The 24,952-nt window shown below is 43.0% G+C and overlaps 2 protein-coding genes across 4 annotated transcripts; both read right to left on the bottom strand.

Moving 5' to 3' along the window:
• Positions 1-326: 326 nt before the first annotated feature.
• Positions 327-6,224, bottom strand: LOC149984801 (speriolin-like protein). The gene is made up of 4 exons (XM_090187108.1): positions 5,840-6,224; positions 5,308-5,432; positions 1,457-1,662; positions 327-580 (listed from the first exon to the last, which is right to left on the bottom strand). The coding sequence occupies exons 1-4, from the start codon at positions 5,907-5,909 to the stop codon at positions 454-456; spliced, it is 528 nt and encodes a 175-aa protein (XP_090043234.1). The 5' UTR covers positions 5,910-6,224; the 3' UTR covers positions 327-453.
• Positions 6,225-7,569: 1,345 nt separating this feature from the next.
• On the bottom strand, positions 7,570-21,768 carry LOC110506104 (glutamate ionotropic receptor NMDA type subunit associated protein 1b). 3 transcript variants are annotated; one of them, XM_090187099.1, is made up of 8 exons: positions 21,213-21,757; positions 19,344-19,516; positions 13,485-13,853; positions 12,588-12,703; positions 11,471-11,671; positions 11,034-11,162; positions 8,949-9,092; positions 7,570-8,458 (listed from the first exon to the last, which is right to left on the bottom strand). In XM_090187099.1, the coding sequence occupies exons 3-8, from the start codon at positions 13,777-13,779 to the stop codon at positions 8,309-8,311; spliced, it is 1,035 nt and encodes a 344-aa protein (XP_090043225.1). In that variant the 5' UTR covers positions 13,780-13,853; positions 19,344-19,516; positions 21,213-21,757; the 3' UTR covers positions 7,570-8,308. The 3 variants fall into 3 exon arrangements, with proteins under 3 accessions (XP_090043225.1, XP_090043221.1, XP_090043228.1); XM_090187095.1 differs by lacking the exon at positions 19,344-19,516 and having other exon boundaries at positions 21,213-21,768; XM_090187102.1 differs by lacking the exon at positions 19,344-19,516 and having other exon boundaries at positions 21,313-21,757.
• Positions 21,769-24,952: the final 3,184 nt, after the last annotated feature.

Here is a 24,952-nt window from a genome sequence, read left to right as displayed (position 1 = left end):
GCAGAGCTGTCCTGTCTGCGGAGGGTGTGTGAAGAGATGCAGAGCTGTGTGTGAAGAGATGCAGAGCTGTCTTGTCTGCGGAGGGTGTGTGAAGAGATGCAGAGCTGTGTGTGAAGAGATGCAGAGCTGTCCTGTCTGCGGAGGGTGTGTGAAGAGATGCAGAGCTGTGTGTGAAGAGATGCAGAGCTGTCCTGTCTGCGGAGGGTGTGTGAAGTTTGTATGAGAGAGCGCTTGTCTCCAAAGCAATAAAAGCTTAGACATGTTAAGAGTTGGGTTTGAGTCATTTGTTTATAGTGTAAAACCTTGACTCTCCACAGACGAACGACTGCTCTGCTGTGGAGGGAGGTGGTATCAGTGGCCGTCCCAGTCTAGCTCTGGTCCTAAGCGTTTATAAAAGACTCAGAATCAGCAAGCTGCACGTGACACCCTGGACCAGAGCTGTTCCCAGCCCGTCTACCAGAGGAAGAGGGGCTTGCCGTCCTGCCTGGCCATGAAAGAGAGGCAACTGAACAGCATCAGGAGATCCTTCAGCAGTTTGGAGGGGGCTGCGTTGATAACTACTCTCCTGAGGAAGTCCGGGCTGTTGAGATTAGACTGTTGTTTATTGTCCTACAAGAGGAAAATCCTACTACAGCTCACACATTACATACACAAACCACACATTACATACACAAACCACACATTACATACACAAACCACACATTACATACACAAACCACACATTACATACACAAACCACACATTACATACACAAACCACACATTACATACACAAACCACACATTACATACACAAACCACACATTACAAACACAAACCACACATTACATACACAAACCACACATTACATACACAAACCACACATTACATACACAAACCACACATTACAAACACAAACCACACATTATAAACACAAACCACATATTACATACACAAACCACACATTATAAACACAAACCACACATTACAAACACAAACCACATATTACATACACAAACCACACATTACATACACAAACCACACATTACATACACAAACCACATATTACATACACAAACCACACATTACATACACAAACCACACATTACAAACACAAACCACATATTACATACACAAACCACATATTACATACACAAACCACACATTACATACACAAACCACACATTACATACACAAACCACACATTACATAAACCACATTGTAACATGGCAGCAAACAAACAACAGTAAACAGCCCCCCCCCCACACCTGCACATATAGGAGGAAGCTTCATAGAATTGTTAATGATTCATGGTGATAAACCCCCCCCCCCCCCCCCCCCCCCCCCCCCGGGATGAAACTCCTCCTGAAGCGTGCAGTGCAGCCTTTACAGTAATTGTCTGACACCTCCAACCTGATGGCAGGGAAGCTGAGCTGACATCACAGCCGAGCTGGTACCCTGAAGGGACTACATCACCACCTGTTGTATCCCAGCTCCCGGGCGCTGTATGAGTCGGCCCTCTGCTTCAGGATGCCGTAGGTGTTGATGATGAACTCTGTGAAGGGGGGGTGGAGAGTCATACTATAGCCCAGCTGCTTCAGCTTGGCCATCAGCTCAGTGTAGCGCTGGGACAGCTGGAGCCTGTAGCCCTCGTCCACCTTCCCCGTCAGAGGGTGTGTGGACACCTGAGGAAAAGGGGGAGGGTCAAGCCTTTAGTTTGAATGAAATACAGATTGTGAGTCTCATATGGCACCCTATTTCCAATAGAGTGCACTACTTTAGACCAGAGCCCATATAGGGTTCCATTTGGAATAGGGTGCCATTTGGGACAGACACGCAGTCAAAAGTAGTGCACTATATAGTTCAGAGGGTTCCATTTGGGACGCAGAACAGTCTCATGGGAGTGGGGGATTAGCCTGTAGAGTTTCTAATCCAGTTATACTGTAGATGTCATTATCCAACTCTCTCTTACACATTTGTTTAGAACAGATTTGGAATGAACTTCTTAGGAAATGGAAAACCATTTTGACCTGGGAATAAACTGGTTTGGGAGGCTTTGATTTCCATCTGTGTGTGAATGATTGAAATATCTACATGGCACACAACCACACCCTGTTGTTCAACTAGTCTATTATCCCTTAGCTGACAGAGGGAAGGAATAATGTTGTTCAACTAGTCTATTATCCCTTAGCTGACAGAAGGAAGGAATAATGTTGTTCAACTAGTCTATTATCCCTTAGCTGACAGAAGGAAGGAATAATGTTGTTCAACTAGTCTATTATCCCTTAGCTGACAGAGGGAAGGAATAATGTTGTTCAACTAGTCTATTATCCCTTAGCTGACAGAAGGAAGGAATAATGTTGTTCAACTAGTCTATTATCCCTTAGCTGACAGAAGGAAGGAATAATGTTGTTCAACTAGTCTATTATCCCTTAGCTGACAGAAGGAAGGAATAATGTTGTTCAACTAGTCTATTATCCCTTAGCTGACAGAAGGAAGGAATAATGTTGTTCAACTAGTCTATTATCCCTTAGCTGACAGAGGGAAGGAATAATGTTGTTCAACTAGTCTATTATCCCTTAGCTGACAGAGGGAAGGAATAATGTTGTTCAACTAGTCTATTATCCCTTAGCTGACAGAGGGAAGGAATAATGTTGTTCAACTAGTCTATTATCCCTTAGCTGACAGAGGGAAGGAATAATGTTGTTCAACTAGTCTATTATCCCTTAGCTGACAGAGGGAAGGAATAATGTTGTTCAACTAGTCTATTATCCCTTAGCTGACAGAGGGAAGGAATAATGTTGTTCAACTAGTCTATTATCCCTTAGCTGACAGAAGGAAGGAATAATGTTGTTCAACTAGTCTATTATCCCTTAGCTGACAGAGGGAAGGAATAATGTTGTTCAACTAGTCTATTATCCCTTAGCTGACAGAGGGAAGGAATAATGTTGTTCAACTAGTCTATTATCCCTTAGCTGACAGAGGGAAGGAATAATGTTGTTCAACTAGTCTATTATCCCTTAGCTGACAGAGGGAAGGAATAATGTTGTTCAACTAGTCTATTATCCCTTAGCTGACAGAGGGAAGGAATAATGTTGTTCAACTAGTCTATTATCCCTTAGCTGACAGAGGGAAGGAATAATGTTGTTCAACTAGTCTATTATCCCTTAGCTGACAGAGGGAAGGAATAATGTTGTTCAACTAGTCTATTATCCCTTAGCTGACAGAGGGAAGGAATAATGTTGTTCAACTAGTCTATTATCCCTTAGCTGACAGAGGGAAGGAATAATGTTGTTCAACTAGTCTATTATCCCTTAGCTGACAGAGGGAAGGAATAATGTTGTTCAACTAGTCTATTATCCCTTAGCTGACAGAGGGAAGGAATAATGTTGTTCAACTAGTCTATTATCCCTTAGCTGACAGAGGGAAGGAATAATGTTGTTCAACTAGTCTATTATCCCTTAGCTGACAGAGGGAAGGAATAATGTTGTTCAACTAGTCTATTATCCCTTAGCTGACAGAGGGAAGGAATAATGTTGTTCAACTAGTCTATTATCCCTTAGCTGACAGAGGGAAGGAATAATGTTGTTCAACTAGTCTATTATCCCTTAGCTGACAGAAGGAAGGAATAATGTTGTTCAACTAGTCTATTATCCCTTAGCTGACAGAGGGAAGGAATAATGTTGTTCAACTAGTCTATTATCCCTTAGCTGACAGAGGGAAGGAATAATGTTGTTCAACTAGTCTATTATCCCTTAGCTGACAGAGGGAAGGAATAATGTTGTTCAACTAGTCTATTATCCCTTAGCTGACAGAGGGAAGGAATAATGTTGTTCAACTAGTCTATTATCCCTTAGCTGACAGAGGGAAGGAATAATGTTGTTCAACTAGTCTATTATCCCTTAGCTGACAGAGGGAAGGAATAATGTTGTTCAACTAGTCTATTATCCCTTAGCTGACAGAGGGAAGGAATAATGTTGTTCAACTAGTCTATTATCCCTTAGCTGACAGAGGGAAGGAATAATGTTGTTCAACTAGTCTATTATCCCTTAGCTGACAGAGGGAAGGAATAATGTTGTTCAACTAGTCTATTATCCCTTAGCTGACAGAGGGAAGGAATAATGTTGTTCAACTAGTCTATTATCCCTTAGCTGACAGAGGGAAGGAATAATGTTGTTCAACTAGTCTATTATCCCTTAGCTGACAGAAGGAAGGAATAATGTTGTTCAACTAGTCTATTATCCCTTAGCTGACAGAGGGAAGGAATAATGTTGTTCAACTAGTCTATTATCCCTTAGCTGACAGAAGGAAGGAATAATGTTGTTCAACTAGTCTATTATCCCTTAGCTGACAGAGGGAAGGAATAATGTTGTTCAACTAGTCTATTATCCCTTAGCTGACAGAGGGAAGGAATAATGTTGTTCAACTAGTCTATTATCCCTTAGCTGACAGAGGGAAGGAATAATGTTGTTCAACTAGTCTATTATCCCTTAGCTGACAGAGGGAAGGAATAATGTTGTTCAACTAGTCTATTATCCCTTAGCTGACAGAAGGAAGGAATAATGTTGTTCAACTAGTCTATTATCCCTTAGCTGACAGAGGGAAGGAATAATGTTGTTCAACTAGTCTATTATCCCTTAGCTGACAGAGGGAAGGAATAATGTTGTTCAACTAGTCTATTATCCCTTAGCTGACAGAGGGAAGGAATAATGTTGTTCAACTAGTCTATTATCCCTTAGCTGACAGAGGGAAGGAATAATGTTGTTCAACTAGTCTATTATCCCTTAGCTGACAGAGGGAAGGAATAATGTTGTTCAACTAGTCTATTATCCCTTAGCTGACAGAGGGAAGGAATAATGTTGTTCAACTAGTCTATTATCCCTTAGCTGACAGAGGGAAGGAATAATGTTGTTCAACTAGTCTATTATCCCTTAGCTGACAGAGGGAAGGAATAATGTTGTTCAACTAGTCTATTATCCCTTAGCTGACAGAGGGAAGGAATAATGTTGTTCAACTAGTCTATTATCCCTTAGCTGACAGAGGGAAGGAATAATGTTGTTCAACTAGTCTATTATCCCTTAGCTGACAGAGGGAAGGAATAATGTTGTTCAACTTTCTTATTATTCAAAAACTGGAATGTCTGCCTTTTGTACAAAGGACAACACACACACACGCACGCGCGCACACACACAACACACACACACACACACACACACACACACACACACACACACACACACACACACACACACACACACACACACACACACACACACACACACACACACACACACACACACACACACACACACACACACACACACACACACCTGAATGATCTTGTCTCGTATATTGAGCACAGTGAACCCATAGAGTCTGTTCTGGCACTGGAACACATAGGACAGGATCCTTCGATCCAGCTGGAAGGCTATCTCCCCCAACAACCGCTCTGGATCTGAATCAATAAACACCATTACAGAACCAATCTCTGAATCTACATGGATTACTTCAATAGACCTCATTACACCAACATCAACATTCATCCACAGCTAGTTTAACAAAATGTTCCTATTCTAAACAACATCCCAGAAGGCATCCTGTTTCCTATATTGCGCACTATTATTGACCAGAGCCCTATAGGCCCTACTCAAAAGTTATGCACTATATAGGAAATAGGGTGCAATTTGGGACCTATACAATATACAATAGTTTTGAATACATATTTTTCTATGCTCTTCTGCTATTGCAATATTGTCATAATCAGCTCAGTTGATACAGAATGGTGATTCAATTTCTGACTAACATTTTTCTCTTAAGGATCATGTCACAACATTGTAATGAGCAAACGACCATTTCACACACCTTTCACCTTCTGAGACATGACGTAAGAACAGCTTGCAGTCTCTTCATGTTCTCGTGGGTCTGTGCACATGCAGCTCTTGGTGTAGGACTCCAGGTTAACCGGGGAAGACGTTCTGTGAGGATGTTTGTCCGATTGATGCAGCTCATGTTTGAATCTGTCCTCGTCCACGATGTCTTGCCACTGAATAGTTGTGTTCCTGCCTGTGGAAATTCACACCAGAGTCAATTCTAAATGCAAAAAGGGTGACAAATGGAGACAAAAAGACACCAGGCAAAAATAATAAGCAAATATATATGCTCTCCCCATCCTCCCTCTGCTGATCTCACTCAAGCCATGGGTTGCTGAGACCTCGCATGCATCAACCAATGGCTGCGTGTGAGGTCATCGACTGACAGATTGCTATAACATATGATTTGGTTAGTCGATAGGTAAAATATCCATCCAGGCGTTTTAAGATCTGGCAACGCCTAAACAATGGAACCATGAACGTTCTCAACCTTCAATCTCTTGTCCTTAGATCAACTCATGAACTTAATGTTGTTTTTAAATAGTTTTTGTTGTTGTTTGTTGTTGCTTTACATCACTATGAGATTTCTTTATGTAATGAATAGAGCTATATACATTTATTAAATGATAGTCATTTAGCAGATGCTCTTATCCAGAGCGCCTTACAGGGTGAAGTGCCTTTCTCAGGGGCACAGACATATGTTTCATCTAGTCAGCTCAGGGATTCGAACCAGCATCCTTTCGGTTAGTGGCCCAAAGCTCTTAACCACTAGGCTATCTGCCACCCTTAATATTATATGTCCAATATTTTAGCTGGTGCTTTGCTAGGACCTGCATGGCAGTACTGATATGCAGGGTTGGGATTAATTACATTTAATTTCACGCCGTATAGTGTAAATCCAATTCCAATGTTTCAGTTTTTCCAACCCTGCTTATTAATTCTAACGGTCCGGACGTGTCACATGTCTTGGACGTCCTCTAGTGACAAAGAGCGGCACACGCACCACCATCACCCACATAGATGGAGATTGCAATGCGTAAACCATACTTGAACAGTTACCTGTCGATTCCCTGAGAGTATCGCTGGTTAGAGCGGAGGTTTGCAGTTTGGACTTCAGGTCAAAGTTTTCCTTCATCAAACCAAGCCTTATTTTGAGATTGTCATTCTCGTACCGCAGTTTCTCATTCTCCAAGCGCAATGACGCACCGCCCCCCTCTGTATCCATAACCACCCAGAAACACTTCTCCGACTCCAAGCGCCTACTTCAGGCGTTCAGACAATTGAGACACAACCCGCAAGTTTGTGGACCCTTTCCGCCTGTCTTATAAATCAAATCCTCAAATGAAATAGGTTATAAATAGCATCATAATAGGGTGTCAAAACGTTCGATTTAACTTGACACCGGTGTCATAATTACACATCGAACATAATTATAGAATCTCCTTTATGATGTCTAAACAGATAGGCTATACGTCATTCTTGACGCTCAACATTTGCATTGCATCAGGGGAAATCATTTCTCACACCATTTCTCTCCAGACTGAAAACCTGAAAACTAGGCACAAATGTCTGGAAAAATATAATTAACAAACTGACATTCATGCTTTTGGCTTAGAAAAAAAATTATCATATCACAAAGTGCATAATCATGATTCATACACTATTAGAAACAATTTAACAGCATCCAGTAACCATCAGCACGGATAAAAAAAGAAAAAAGAAGAGATCACAATTCAGTTTTAATTGAATAAATATCAACAAATACAGCTGCAAAGACTCACAAACATCAGAAATATCACAAAACAAATTGAATTCAAATATGATTCATTATTCACACTACACAATTTAAACCAGTCTGGATTGTGGTAAAAATGAGCACAATGAACATGAGGGAGTACTATCAAGCAGGGTTACTTGCTATGACTGTGATGTGTGGTTGTTTAGTTAGCCAAGTTGAATGAACGGACTAAGTCAAATCAAATGTTTTGTAACAGTAATATAACAGGTGTAGACTTATTTACGAGTCTTTCCCCAACAATGCAGAGTTAAAAAGTACGACAAATTAGCAAAGAAAAATAGTAAGACAATAGAAAAATACATTTCTCTGGATAAGAGCATCTGCTAGATCAGGGTTACCCAAACATGGTACGTAATGACTGACAAGAGGAACTGATGATGCACCACCCAATTTACAAATGTCACCTTGTGCATTCTACTATTACAACTTTCAAGAGTAAGTTCAACGCCGGGCTGAGTTCGCTAGGGGGGGGCACAGTTTGGGAACCACTGCTCTAAAAGCACAGAGGGAACCACGTTTAGAACGACAGGCGACAGCAGTGTTCACCTGAGACATAGGCACGTAAAACAACGTGTAGCAGGTGTTGTACTAGATATGGGAACAGATTGGTAACTCCTGTAAAAAGACTCCTTCATCCTTCAATGGTTCCTTTAGAGGAATATCTCAGTTCCGTGCTCTTCCAACGATAGACAGGATGTAGAGGAAGATGTTGATGATGTCAGTGTACAGGGAGAGAGCAGCAAAAACATAGTCCTCTGGACTCAGGGCATTCTCCTTGTTGCCAAGCAGCAGCTGAGTGTCCACAGCCAAGAACTGGAATCAATCACATTCAAAACAATGATCATTCTATTATCACAATTACAATTAGCATTCTACTCATTCTATTATCACAATTACAATTAGCATTCTACTCATTCTATTATCACAATTACAATTAGCATTCTACTCATTCTATTTAGCAAGACATGTGCAGTGAGATACGGTCTTGATTTGGTCTGACAACACATGCAAAATGATGACTAAGTCTGTGTACAAAATGGCCCCCTGTTCCCTATATGTTGCATTATTTTGGCCAGGGCCCATCAATCAAAGCACTTGCATGAATACTTAAATCGTTGCCCTACTACCACCGCCAGTATAGTTTCTACAGGAAGAGACACCACCTATGATAATCAAGATCATTACCAAAGAAAGAGATTTTAGTATGCATCCCTAATAGCACCCTTCCCTAAATAGTGCACTACGATGGTCAAAAGTAGTGCACTATAAAGAAAATAGGGTGGCATTTGTGACAAGAACTTACACATGTGAAGAGTAGAGCGCCCAGCGAGGCATAGACCAGTTCCAGGATCTTGTTGCGGATGAAGATGCAGAGGAAGCCGAAGAGGAACAGGACAATCAGACAGACCAACAGCACACCGTGACAGGAAGTGAAGTCATACTTGGTCTGTATGGGGTCGGAGGTTGGGTCAGGAAGAATGACAAAGGGACATATTAGTGATTAGCCAATGAGGTGAATCTCATTTACTGTCAAACAATAATAACATCACTAGCCTCACTAAACAGGGACAGTACCATCACTAGCCTCACTAAACAGGGACAGTACCTTCACTAGCCTCACTAAACAGGGACAGTACCATCACTAGCCTCACTAAACAGGGACAGTACCTTCACTAGCCTCACTAAACAGGGACAGTACCTTCACTAGCCTCACTAAACAGGGACAGTACCATCACTAGCCTCACTAAACAGGGACAGTACCATCACTAGCCTCACTAAACAGGGACAGTACCATCACTAGCCTCACTGAACAGGGACAGTACCATCACTAGCCTCACTAAACAGGGACAGTACCTTCACTAGCCTCACTAAACAGGGACAGTACCATCACTAGCCTCACTAAACAGGGACAGTACCTTCACTAGCCTCACTAAACAGGGACAGTACCATCACTAGCCTCACTAAACAGGGACAGTACCTTCACTAGCCTCACTAAACAGGGACAGTACCTTCACTAGCCTCACTAAACAGGGACAGTACCATCACTAGCCTCACTAAACAGGGACAGTACCTTCACTAGCCTCACTAAACAGGGACAGTACCATAACTAGCCTCACTAAACAGGGACAGTACCATCACTAGCCTCAGTAAACAGGGACAGTACCTTCACTAGCCTCACTAAACAGGGACAGTACCATCACTAGCCTCACTAAACAGGGACAGTACCATCACTAGCCTCACTAAACAGGGACAGTACCTTCACTAGCCTCAGTAAACAGGGACAGTACCTTCACTAGCCTCACTAAACAGGGACAGTACCATCACTAGCCTCACTAAACAGGGACAGTACCATCACTAGCCTCACTAAACAGGGACAGTACCATCACTAGCCTCACTAAACAGGGACAGTACCATCACTAGCCTCACTGAACAGGGACAGTACCATCACTAGCCTCACTGAACAGGGACAGTACCTTCACTAGCCTCACTAAACAGGGACAGTAACATCACTAGCCTCACTGAACAGGGACAGTACCATCACTAGCCTCACTAAACAGGGACAGTACCATCACTAGCCTCACTAAACAGGGACAGTAACATCACTAGCCTCACTAAACAGGGACAGTACCATCACTAGCCTCACTGAACAGGGACAGTAACATCACTAGCCTCACTGAACAGGGTAGGGTCACTACCATCACTAGCCTCACTGAACAGGGTAGGGTCAGTACCATCACTAGCCTCACCGAACAGGGCCAGAATCTATGATGGCAGGGTCAGGGTCAATTCCAGTTCAATTCCTGTTACATTTGATTCCATAGAAATGCTGTTTAAAGGTACACTCAGCGATATGACGTAGGTGCACAAAGTAAACAGTATAATTCATACATTTCCCCAACTAAGAGCGTTGAAGAGTGAGGCTCAACTTCCCCTCTGTTTTGGTCCCGTACCTACCACGCTCTAACAGTGTGAAGTGAACCCATACCCATGCACAGATACTGTGTGTGACTGTGGGAGCGAAGTCTTGCCTCTCGCTCATGGCAATGTCATTTTTCTGAGTCTACCTTTAATTCTGTCACTGACTGGAATACACTCTCAACCCTGATAACCCTATGACATGTTGAACTGAGAGAAGAGATAGAGAGAGAGAGCGAGATAGAGATAGAGATAGAGAGAGATAGAGAGAGATAGAGAGAGATAGAGAGAGATAGAGATAGAGGGAGGGAGGGAGGGAGAGATGGATAGAGAGAGATAGAGGGAGAGATAGAGGGAGAGAGAGATATAGGGAGAGAGACAGAGGGAGGGAGAGAGGGAGAGAGAGAGAGAGAGAGAGAGAGAGAGAGAGAGATAGAGGGAGAGAGAGACAGAGAGAGAGATGGATACAGACCTGGAGAGAGAAGATAACCACGGTGAAGCAGACAACAGCAGTGATGCCCACGGCCATGATGACTGAGTCAGTGTCGTAGAAACTAGCTATCATCCCCACCATGTAGGACATAGCCAGGGTCAGGATGGACTGGAAACACCAGAGGCAAGGAGAGTCATACAACCTCTTTTACAACTTCAACAATACTTATGCAACTTTCTATGTAGAAGTGCACATATCAACGCACACTTATAGTGAATAAGACATCATTTTTCTTCTTCAATTAGATAAATGTACAGAACCGGCCCATAAAGTATAGCTACGCATACTATTCTTCATTAAGCATGCTTTTAGTCCAGGTAAAGGCTTAATCTGAGTTTAGAAAACAGGCCCATAAAGTATATCATTATAGAATGGTAATAAGGGCCATTGAAATGAGACAGGTCTTATTAACTTACTAGTGCAATCAGGTTCCATGGATGTTTACGACGAAACTCTCCACAGCAGCTGATGGTGATGAGAGAGACGAAGAAGATGCCATAGGACACCCAGTAGGTCCACGTGTTGGCCCTGACGAACACTTTGATTTCCTCCACAAAGGTGAAGACAGCCACGAAGGAGAATGTTACCATCAGCTGGACGGTCAACACCATGAAGACCTTTAGGTGGACAAGGAGACAGAGACTATTAGATACAGGATATATACACTACTAGAATTCCAACTACGTGGACTCTGGGGATTGCTCTTTAAAAAACGGTTTGAAGACATTTTGTCTGATTATTATGATGGCTATACAGATGCATGTACAACCATTATATCTGATTATTATGATGGCTATACAGATGCATGTACAACCATTATATCTGATTATTATGATGGCTATACAGATGCATGTACAACCATTATATCTGATTATTATGATGGCTATACAGATGCATGTACAACCATTATATCTGATTATTATGATGGCTATACAGATGCATGTACAACCATTATATCTGATTATTATGATGGCTATACAGATGCATGTACAACCATTATATCTGATTATTATGATGGCTATACAGATGCATGTACAACCATTATATCTGATTATTATGATGGCTATACAGATGCATGTACAACCATTATATCTGATTATTATGATGGCTATACAGATGCATGTACAACCATTATATCTGATTATTATGATGGCTATACAGATGCATGTACAACCATTATATCTGATTATTATGATGGCTATACAGATGCATGTACAACCATTATATCTGATTATTATGATGGCTATACAGATGCATGTACAACCATTATATCTGATTATTATGATGGCTATACAGATGCATGTACAACCATTATATCTGATTATTATGATGGCTATACAGATGCATGTACAACCATTATATCTGATTATTATGATGGCTATACAGATGCATGTACAACCATTATATCTGATTATTATGATGGCTATACAGATGCATGTACAGCCATTTTATCTTAAGTTAATATTTTATCTTTAGTTGAAGTTTGCTTGAGGTCCTGATTTGGAGCCTCTTGTCGTCCAGGCTGTCCCTTACTTTTCGGATGAAGGCTCGTCTTATGGTCTTGTCGTCCAGTCCAGAGCCAAGAGAGAAGGAACTATTGTCACTAAAGGCTGGGGGTTGATCATCGCTGTGGTAACCAGTGTTTGGGTCTGGGAGAAAAGACAGACTCAATGCAATGCACATCAGACTACAAACACTTCCAATGACCCTTTCTATCTATCAATGAATGATAACACACATCAGACTACAAACACTTCCAATGCCCCTTTCTATCTATCAATGAATGATAACACACATCAGACCACAAACACTTCCAATGCCCCTTTCTATCTATCAATGAATGATAACATACATCAGACCACAAACACTTCCAATGTCCCTTTCTATCTATCAATGAATGATAACACACATCAGACCACAAACACTTCCAATGACCCTTTCTATCTATCAATGAATGATAACACACATCAGACCACAAACACTTCCAATGTCCCTTTCTATCTATCAATGAATGATAACACACATCAGACCACAAACACTTCCAATGTCCCTTTCTATCTATCAATGAATGATAACACACATCAGACCACAAACACTTCCAATGTCCCTTTCTATCTATCAATGAATGATAACACACATCAGACCACAAACACTTCCAATGTCCCTTTCTATCTATTAATGAATGATAACACACATCAGACCACAAACACTTCCAATGTCCCTTTCTATCTATTAATGAATGATAACACACATCAGACCACAAACACTTCCAATGTCCCTTTCTATCTATTAATGAATAGTTTTTGCTCCGTACTAAAAGTGCTCCATCTTGAAAACGTCACTGCTGTCATGCATCATTTTGTGGACTAATGAACAAAATACTAAAAGATAGTTTGAGTGAACTATCCCTTTAACACGTGAAGTACTCACCATGATTTGGGTTGTCAAAGCCCTGACCGTAGGCCCCAGGCATGGGAGCGTAAGGTGCAGTGCCATATCCTGGGTTCCCCTGACCCTGGGAGTACATGGGCTGACCAAATGCCCCAGGCGTGGGGAAGGGCATCCCCCCTGGAGCAGGCCCTGCCCCCCCAAATGGGTTCGACATTCCCTGCGTGTTGGGTAAGGTCATCCCATATCCTGGTGGGCTTGGCTGCCCAAAGCCTACATTTGGGGGCTGGATGCCCCCCTCCAATGAAGAATAGATATTCCTGTCAGGTTGGGACATCACTAGGTCTGTTCCTCTCACTGGGACAGGGGTTCAAGAAGTGTTGATCTGGTCTGGACTGTAGAAACAGGGCACTAGAGACAGAGACACACGATGACGAATGAAAAAGGTTACTTTTTACATTTTAGTCATTTAGCAGAAGCTCTTATCCAGAGCAATTTACAGGAGCAATTAGGGTTAAGTGCCTTGCTCAAGGGCACATCGATTTTTCACCTAGTCAGGTGGGTGGTTAGGATCCTAGTAGGTATCGCAGTAGGTTAGGATGGTAAAGGTTTTAAGAGTACATCATCTAATCTAAAAAGGGGTTTTAAAAGGAGACCAAAGTCCATCCTGGTATCCCTAGGGGATACCTGCCCCAGTATCTGTGCATTAGAGATGTCGACAATGAGTATGATGGTTCTCCTCTCTAACGCCCAGGAAGCTCATATTCAAACTCCCATTAGACAGCTCTGCAAGCATTATGTCAAGATATGTTCCTTACTCACCAAATATCTTAATGTACTCCCGTTATGGCCGGTCTGTACTTCAAAAAAGGTAGAAATAAAAATTTACAAGCAAAGGAAAATAAATGCATATTCGGCACTCACACCGCCACAAACAGAAAGTACACAACATCGGCACTCACACCGCCACAAACAGAAAGTACACAACATCGGCACTCACACCGCCACAAACAGAAAGTACACAACATCGGCACTCACACCGCCACAAACAGAAAGTACACAACATCGGCACTCACACCGCCACAAACAGAAAGTACACAACAACTCAATACATTGGAGGTGCTGAAAATGACCTTTTTTTGGTTGCTTGTATTTAGACCTTTCTGGAAGTACATACAGGCCGTAACGGCAGGAAATGAACACAGCTGCTGAGCTAAACTCCCTATTTGGTAAACTCGCTTGCAGAGCTGCCTAATGGGAGTTTGAATCAGTTTAGAGGCATCTCTAATGCACAGATACTGGAGCAGGGAACACTCTATCCACCCTGTAATAACTGTGCATCACGAGGGAGGGAGGGAAGGAAGGAGGGAGGGAGGGAGGGAGGGAGGGAGGGAGGGAGGGAGGGAGGGAAGGAGGGAGGGCGGGAGGGAGGGAGGGAGGGAGGGAGGGAGGGAAGGAGGGAGGGAGGGAGGGAGGGAGGGAGGGAGGGAGGGAGGGAAGGAGGGAGGGAGGGAGGGAGGGAGGGAGGGAGGGAGGGAGGGAGGGAGGGAGGGAGGGAGGGAGCCATGATTCAGCAAACTATCTAGATTAGAACAATGATAAGCAAACAGCAGTGTGCTATTCATTACAATGTAAGAGCTCAAAATAATATAACCAAAAATAACCTGTGACTGTTGATCCGTAACTAAAAATGAACTATGGTTACGGGAAGCGAGTGGGGCAGTGGTACAACTTTAAGGTGTCCCTCCCCGTCCCGCTCTTATCTAGACTGTTCACAAGAACTGTCCAACAGTGTGTGATTGCGGCCTGCAATTTGGGGGCATTCCTGCATGTGAACGCCATCCCCTCGAGCATTCCATTGGTTCCTGCATGTGAACGCCCTCCCCTCGAGCATTCCATTGGTTCCTGTATAAACGCCCCCCCCCCTCGAGCATTCCATTGGTTCCTGCATAAACGCCCCCCCCCCCTCGAGCATTCCATTGGTTCCTGCATAAACGCCCCCCCCCTCAAGCATTCCATTGGTTCCTGCATATACGCCCCCCCCCCCTCGAGCATTCCATTGGTTCCTGCATAAACTCCCCCCCTCAAGCATTCCATTGGTTCCTGCATAAACACCCCCCCCCCCCTCGAGCATTCCATTGGTTCCTGCATATACGCCCCCCCCTCGAGCATTCCATTGGTTCCTGCATATACACCCCCCCCTCGAGCATGCCATTGGTTCCTGTATAAACTCCCCCCCCTCGAGCATGCCATCTTAATTATTGTGTGACACTTGATATTCTGGATTTCCCCTGATTGATTGTCAATGCGATTCCAATGTGGGTCAAAAGAGTCAGAGTCAGAGTTTTTCAGGGGCCAAGGGCACTGTCTGCCAGTATCAAATATTGTGATAACTAACCCAAGACAGATCAGAGCCTGTCGTTTCCAAATGAACCATAGTGGGCAGAACAGGCAAGGAGGTGTGCAGAGCCAAGAGCCACTTCTGGCCACAGGGCTTCCTCTCAGTGAAGGTAAACACCAACCGGATGCTTCATATCTATACATCCTGTCAACTATCTGATTTATTGTTCCATCCATGGTTGCCATGTTTGACATTTTCCTGCAAAATTGGGCTACTTTGAAAACGATGTGAAAATGTATTGGTCGCGGGTGGAGGGTTTTTGGGATACTTCTAAATCGCATTGCGGCCACCATGGCATATCTCTTATACAAATATATTTCACTGTGACCTGCTGCCGCAAACTATCAGGCAGTGAGAAGGCTGTGAGTGAGTGAGTGAGTTGAGTGAGTTGAGTGAGTTGAGTGAGTGAGTGAGTGAGTGAGTTGAGTGAGTTGAGTGAGTTGAGTGAGTTGAGTGAGTGAGTGAGTTGAGTGAGTGAGTGAGTGAGTGAGTGAGTGAGTGAGTTGAGTGAGTGAGTGAGTGAGTGAGTGAGTGAGTGAGTGAGTGAGTGAGTGAGTGGACCGGAGGGGTGTGTGTACGTGGAGAGCGCTGGTTGAGAGTGTGTGTACGTGGAGAGCGCTGGTTGAGTGAGTTGAGTGAGTTGAGTGAGTGAGTGAGTGAGTGAGTGAGTGAGTGAGTGAGTGAGTGAGTGAGTGAGTGAGTGAGTGAGTGAGTGAGTGAGTGAGAGGACCGGAGGGGTGTGTGTACGTGGAGAGCGCTGGTTGAGAGTGTGTGTACGTGGAGAGCGCTGGTTGAGAGTGTGTGTACGTGGAGAGCGCTGGTTGAGAGTGTGTGTACGTGGAGAGCGCTGGTTGAGAGTGTGTGTACGTGGAGAGCGCTGGTTGAGAGAGTCCGGCAGCAGAGACACGGAGACGGAGCAGCACACAAGCACGTCGTGACAACTTTTTACCAAGTCTATTTAGACTGGTCATTATGGAGGCACCCTTTTCGCATAAATCATTAAACACACTAGAACTGATATAACGGCGACAAAGCATTGGAAAATGACTTTAGGCACACGAGAGCTCTTTAGATACATCTGCTCAGAGGTGGTTTAAAATAAACTGCATTCTAATGTCACCTTTCTTATGGATAACCATATCAAGCGAAGGGTTTCTACTCTTGCTCAGTTCTTGAAATAACAAGTCAATCTCAAAAATAGGCCATTCATAATAACAGTTTGTAGTCTTCACATCCGGCACATAATAACTGCACAATTGCCAGAAAATTGCCTAACATTCATTTGTAGAAGATAATCCAAGTGTTTCTAGCACAGAGATTGAGATCCAATACTCATCACTCAAACTCTCCTGTTGGATGTATCTATATAGTTATCCACATGCGCAAACAGGATATATTTAAGAAATAAGGCACAAGGGGGTGTGGTATATGGACAATATACCACGGCTAAGGGCTGTTCTTATGCATGACGCAACGCGGAGTGCCTGGATACAGCCCGTAGCCGTGGTATATTGGCCATATATCACAAAACCCAGAGGCTATTATAAACTGGTTATTATAAACTATTATAAACTGGTTATTATAAACTATTATAAACTGGTTATTATAAACTATTATAAACTGGTTATTATAAACTATTATAAACTAGTTACCAGTATAAACTGGTTATTATAAACTATTATAAACTGGTTCCCAACGTAATTAGAGCAGTAAAAATAAATGTTTTGTCATACCCATGGTATACAGTCTGATATACCACGGCTGTCAGCCAATCAGCATTCAAGGCTCAAACCACCCAGGTTATATTTACAATTATTAACTGGGTGGTTTGAGCCCTGAATAGTGATTGGTCGAAAGCCATGGTATATCAGACGTGTACCACGGGAATGACAAAAACGTTTTACTGTTCTAATTATGTTGGTAACCAGTTTATAATAGCATTAAGGCATGTCAGGGGGTTTGTGGTATAAGGCCAATATACCACTGCTAAAGGCTGTGTCCTAAGTACAGTCCATATACCACACCTCATCGTGCCTTATTGCTTAAGCATAGCACTCTAAACAAGTTAAATTGACATCCACTGATGAAAATGATCTGGGGAGTTTAATAAGGGCAATTTATCTTATCTCGTGACATATTCTTAAACTCGCAATAATTATTATTTTGATGGAAAACCATAGTTTGCTTCTTAGCCTGTCAGTTAAAATGATATTCCTTAATTTGCTTAATAACTTTATAGGAAAAGGATTTATTGGATAAATGTGGCAACTTCTCTCTTGCTGCAACATTTATTGGGGTCTAGTTCAGCCCTTTGGGCAGGTTTTCATGTGTCATTGGTCAGTACATTTGAGCTACATCTGGCAACCCTGGTTCCATCTGTGCAGGTTTTCATGGGTCATTGGTCAGTACATTTGAGCTACATCTGGCAACCCTGGTTCCATCTGTGCAGGTTTTCATGGGTCATTGGTCGATACATTTGAGTTAGATCTAGCAACCCTGGTTCCATCTGCGCAGGTTTTCATGGGTCATTGGTCAGTACATTTGAGCTACATCTGGCAACCCTGGTTCCATCTGTGCAGGTTTTCATGGGTCATTGGTTGATACATTTGAGTTAGATCTAGCAACCCTGGTTCCATCTGCGCAGGTTTTCATGGGTCATTGGTCTTTACATTTGAGCTAGATCTGGCAAACCTGGTTCAATCTGTGCAGGTTTTCATGTGTCATTGGTCTTTACATTTGAGCTAGATCTGGCAAACCTGGTACCATCTGTGCAGGTAACGTTATCCTAGTTAGCTGGATAACGGCTTCGCCGCTTTCACCAAATTGTGCCGAAAAAGGGTAAATTACTGGGAGCTTCATTGTCTGTTCACAATGCACATTAGTAACATCAGCTGTTAAAAATACATTTTAAAAAACAAACAGAATCTGTGGCATTATTTAGGATTCTGAATACAGAAGATTATATTGTACTAAATAAAACAATTTATTTGAACTGAGCAGAAAGTGTGGTTTCACTTTTTTCCCCTTCTAAATTGTGTTCCTTCAACTGGTTTCGACTTCAGATCCCTCACGTCCCTGAATGTTCCATACGCTACCTGCTAAACTACCAGTCAGGTGAAACTTTTTGTCCAAATCCTGACTATATTTGTAAGTGCTGTGTCCAGGTCAGTGTTTGAAAGCAGCGACAACGGCCAAATCAGAGGGATCTCTCATTTTGCAACACATGGTGTGGAAAAGCACATGATCAAAATAAGCTTCTGACGTCATTGATGATAGTGACACATGCTTTCGCACACTGCTCCGAAGTTAGCTGCTTAGCGATTTCAACGCATGGCTCGGAGCTCCGGTATCATTACGAGCTACGGGTGTCGCCCCCACCTGATGTGTACCGGAGTCCTAGCTATCGTTAGCTAGCTACCTATCCCGCCTGATGTGTACCGGAGTCCTAGGTAGCTAGCTAGAACCCAGTGTCCTTCGGCTTCGCTAACGCCTGCCCTCACCGTTGTTAACAGCACTGCGGGAAAACAGTCCCGGTCAGGCGGGATGAAGGACACTGTCACTCTTTGTCTCTGCTACCCGCCTCTTTTGTGGGGTTTATCAACGTTTGGCATCCAACGTTATGGTGCGTTACTGTTAACTACTGTACTGGAGCGCCCGCCTCTGTACCGGAGTCCTAGTTAAAAAAATAAAATAAAAACATTAGAAGTACACTACATTACCAAGAGTATGTGGACACCTGCTCGTCTGACATCTCATTCCAAAAATCATGGGCATTAATATGGAGTTGGTCCCCCATTGCGGCTATAACAGCCTCCACTCTTCTGTGAAGGCTTTCCACTAAATGTTGGAACATTGCTGCAGGGTTTTGCTTCCATTCAGCCACAAGAGCATTAGTGAGGTCCGGGACTGATGTTGGGCGATTAGGCCTGGCTCGCAGTTGGCGTTCCAATTCATCCTAAAGGTGTTCGATGGGGTTGAGGTCAGGGCTCTGCGGGCCTATCAAGTTCTTCCACAACGATCGACAAAAACCTTTTTGTATGGACCTCACTTTTATGCACTTGGGCATTGTCATGCTGAAACAGGAAAGGGCCTTCCCCAAACTGTTGCCACGAAGTTGGAAGCACAGACTTGTCTAGAATGTCATTGTATGCTGTAGAGTTAATATTTCCCTTCACTGGAGCTAAGGGGCCTAGCCCGAACCATGAAAAACTGACCCAGACCATTATTCCTCCTCCACCAAACTTTACAGTTGGCACTATGCATTCGGGCAAGTAACGTTCTCCTGGCATCCACCAAACCAGATCCACCTGGCATCCACCAGATTTGTCCGTAGGACTGGCAAATGGTGAAGTGTGATTCATCACCCCAGAAAATGCATTTCCAATTGTAGCGAGCTTTACACCACTCCAGCTGACGCTTGACATTGCGCATGTTTATCTTAGGTTTGGCTGCTCGGCCATAAAAACCTATTTCATGAAACTCCTGACGAACAGTTCTTGTGCTAATGTTGTTTCCAGAGGCAGTTTGGAACTCGTTAGTGAGTGTTGCAACTGAGGACAGAGATGTTATACACGCTGCGACTTGGCGGTCCCATTCTGTGGTCTTTATGTCCTACCACTTCACGGCTCAGCCGTTGTTGCTCCTAGATGTTTCCACTTCACAATAACAGCACTTACAGTTGACCAGGGCAGAAATGTGATGAACTGACTTGTTGGAAAGGTGGCATCCTATGACAGTGCCATGTTGAAAGTAACTGAACTGTTCAGTAAGGCCTTTCTATGGGGGCGGCAGGTAGCCTAGTGGTTAGAGCGGTGGGCCAGTAACCGAAAGTTTGCTGACAAGGTACAAATCTGTAGTTCTTCTCCTGAACAAGACAGTTAACCCACTGTTCCCCGGTAGGCCATCATAGTAAATTAGAATTTGTTCTTAACTGACTTGCCTAGTTAAATTTAAAAAATCTACTGCCAATGTTTGTCTATGAAGATTGCATGGCTGTGCGCTTGATTGTATACACCCGTCAGCAATGTTTGTGACTGAAAAAAACGAATCCACTCATTTGAAGAGGTGTCCACATACTTTTGTATATTATATTAAGAGAGATGTGCAGATGCAGGAACGCCCCTAATTGGGGGCCGCAATTGCATCCTTCTACCAATAATAACTTTCACTGGCAATATTTAATTGTTACAAGATTCATGAGCTCAGATCTAGGATCAGTTTAGTCGACTAAACTACGGCTGTGGATAACTATTACTGCGCCATACACAAACGTTGTTTTATGGAAGTGGAAAACTATAACAGGCTGTACAAAATATACATATATTTATATATAAAATCCCACTGCAACAAACAACTCAGTATCATATTACCGGTATTCTCCGTCGATGAAGTTTGAAAGTTTTCCGTAAGCGTTTTCCAAGTTGCTCCCAGTTTGAAAGATAGTCACCTGAACAGCTAGAAGAAACTTACTTTCCTTTTCGGTAGGCGATATTTGTTCCGCTAAGTCCTGCGTTACATATTTCAGTCCAAAAGGTCATGCGCGCCCCTTGTGAGGTACGTCATTTCTCGAATGAACTGTGTCACGCTGTTTCAGCCCTGCTGCCATCAGATGGCGCGATTATTCCTCACGTGGCAATTACAAAAGACGTGAGGAATAATAGCGCCATCTGGCGGCAGCGGGGCTCGACCACATGTCAACATAGGGCCAATGATGAGTAAATATTATAACTTGATCGTTAAAGGTCCAATACGGCCGTTTTTCTATATTAAATCATCTATCCCCAACAATTAAGTACCTAACTGTGATTGTTTTCTATTGAAATTGTCAAAAAGAAACAAAGATAGCTTCTTAGCGAAGAGAAATTCCTCAAACAACAATTTTTGCTTGGACTGTCTAGGAGTGGTCTGAGTGGGTAGGAGAAAACTGAAAACGATCCGTTATTGGCAGAGAGGTTTGGAACTCTCTTTCCTATTGGTCAACAAATGTATCACGTCAACAAATGTACCACGTGGTGATGTCAGCAGGCAGACCAAAACTCCATCCCACAACAACAGGCTGAAATTTCAGGCGGTCTTTTCAAACAGCTCTTGCACTAAAAGAGCATTATCATAATTTTCACAATTTCACAGTATTATTCCAACCTGGAAATAAAATACAGGGAAATCATGTTTTTGACTGCACTGGGCCTTTAACAAAAAGTACTTTCAATAATAGCTTTTTTGTTTATTTATGAGGATGAATAAATTAGTGCCCAGTTAATTATAATTATTATTATTTTAAAGTAAAAGTCAGCCTAGCCCAAAAGTCCACTAGATGTCAGCATGTCACATCTGAACACACACACACACACACACACACACACACACACACACACACACACGGACGGACCTCAGCTCTCTCCCCTACAACTCTGTTCTTCAATCATCTACAACTCTGTCCAGTCTTGGCATCAGGGTGCAGGCTTAATTGCTTTAGCCCAGTATTAACACAACTAATTCAATGAACTGACCACAAGCTCAGCATTTAGTTGAATTGAAGGACACCGAACAAGTCTAACTCTTTCTCACATGGATCAGAATGGAGAAATGAAGACATTTTCAAGGGTCTTGTTTACAAAACACGAGAGGGATTTTGTTGTTCATCCTTCCCATTGAGTATGGTAGAGGCCTCTAGTGGACAAAAAACAGTTTCAGCATGGGCAGCACCATTGAGGGCTTCCAGCATGCTTCCACCATTTTAAAGTAGTAAAGTAGTCAACTAGATGGGTATTCTTATGGGTTGTAGCCTAAATGGCGCTGCCCATGCTGTCAAAGACACTACTATGGCACAGATATAAAGAGGACTCCTCTATCTATCTTTATGCTCCTTCCACTGAGGAGGGCCTGTAGGCCACCACCTGTCCCCTCTGTGCCTGCACACACTCAGACACTGAGGAGGGCCTGTAGGCCACCACCTGTCCCCCCTGTGCCTGCACACACTCAGACACTGAGGCCTGACAGGTGACTTTCTGCAGCTGCCTAATAGGGTTCAGCTGTCGTAAAAATGGGGACAAGCGTGACCAACTCACGGCCTCACAAAATGTGACTCCATGAAAATGAACAATAATGTATTGTATTGTAACTGTTAAATGCAGACAGAACATTATATAGCATGTCCTCTATTCCAGTGAAACTGTCAGACTAATGGTAAAGCTGACATGGCCATCAGTGGCCTTAACTTTATTCCCACATTGAAGTTCCTATGTGCCTGGAATTCAAAAGGATTCTAAACAAGGTGGAAACAGGGGAAAGAGGAGTTCCCAGGATCCTCTCTGTCTGTCTGATTGGTCAAGTCGCAGGTTTTGCAGCTTCATTTGTTCCTGCCTGGTTGCTCTCCATACACACACACACACACACACACACACACACACACACACACACACACACACACACACACACACACACACACACACAGCTAACCTTTACTGACCACAGCAGGGAATGTCATGTAGGAACCAATCAACCATCTCATAGGATTCAAAACCATGAATGAAGTCAAAGCCCCATTAGAAAGGGTTTCTGTATCCAGTATAGTGAACTTCATTATGTAGATGAGTGTTAATAGAATTGAAGCGTGGATGTTTATCATCAGGATCTGGTAAAGATATATATATACAGTATATATTTTACATTGGTCAACTGATATGTTTTGATGAAATACTCAGTAGAGAGTTGTAGCTGTCAGAGAGACTTGTGGCTGCAAGTTGGCAGACCAAGGACCCTTCTAGGAAGGGTTGAGAGATCAGACTACATCCCAAGTGGCACCCTATTCCCTATGTAGTGCACTAGTTTTAACCAGGTACCAATATAGGGATTACTGTATGCAGGGTGCCATTTGGGATGCATTCATCAGGGGATAGAGTTCACCTACTTACCATTCTAGGAACATAGCAGGTTCATGTTTCAGAGGTGATCTACATTATTAACAAGAGAGGGGGATAATGTAATCAGCAAGATTCAGAATCTCTCAAGAGAAGGGGATAATGTAATCAACAAGCCTCAGAATCTCTCAAGAGAGGGGGATAATGTAATCAACAAGCCTCAGAATATCTCAAGAGAAGGGGATAATGTAATCAGCAAGACTCAGAATCTCTCCAGTTTGAGAGTTAATGTTTAGACTAGAGGACACCAAACAAGATTTTTTATTCTTCAGATTATCAAGTGAAGTAATAATACAAGTTGCCTAGTTCAGCTTCCTCTTCCTGGTTTTAGTTTGTTTTGATTTGTCAGGCCAATCATATATCACCTAAACAGCAGTGTCATGAACAGCATGGGAATGTAGCACCATGGACAGCAACCCAACTGGCAAACTGAGACATTCAAATTCCACATAGAAATGAACTAGACACGGACTCACCTGAATTAATTTGAGTCACATTTAGAATTGAGTCTTAGAGTAATCTTTGAAGAGAAACATTTTGGAGGAGACTTCAGTCCACCGTTGTTCAGACCTGACACACGTAGCCAGAGATGGTCTGACGGTTAAGAGTGGAGTAGTGTCTCTTACAGTTGGAACATTCTTTGGAAGTGAATGTATTTTCCCACCTGTCCCCATCTTCAGCTGTCCAAACTCTATAACGTTGTCTGCTTCCTAAATGACACCCTATACAGTGCACTACTATGAACCAGGGCTCATAGGGTTCTGGTCTAAAGTAGTACACTATATAGGGAATAGGGTGCCATTTGGGACGAAGCCTCTGACTGGATCAGTGCACGGCTGTTTCCCTCTAAAGAGTCTCTCACCCCGACTGTGTCCTTCACATGTAACTCCAATACGTTCCCTATGATAAGGCAATGTTTCTTCTAGCCTACCCTGTACCTCCAATACGTTCCCCATGATAAGGCAATGTTTCTTCTAGCCTACCCTGTACCTCCAATACGTTCCCTATGATAAGGCAAGGTTTCTTCTAGCCTACCCTGTACCTCCAATACGTTCCCCACGATAAGGCAAGGTTTCTTCTAGCCTACCCTGTACCTCCAATACGTTCCCCACGATAAGGCAAGGTTTCTTCTAGCCTACCCTGTACCTCCAATACGTTCCCCACGATAAGGCAAGGTTTCTTCTAGCCTA

The sequence above is a fragment of the Oncorhynchus mykiss genome, chromosome 2 (assembly GCF_057628025.1).
Source record: "Oncorhynchus mykiss isolate SJ-2025 chromosome 2, ASM5762802v1, whole genome shotgun sequence".
NCBI classification, from domain to species: domain Eukaryota; kingdom Metazoa; phylum Chordata; class Actinopteri; order Salmoniformes; family Salmonidae; genus Oncorhynchus; species Oncorhynchus mykiss.
The sequence above is the reverse complement of the archived record's forward strand: the minus strand, read 5'-3'. Positions and strand labels throughout refer to the sequence as shown.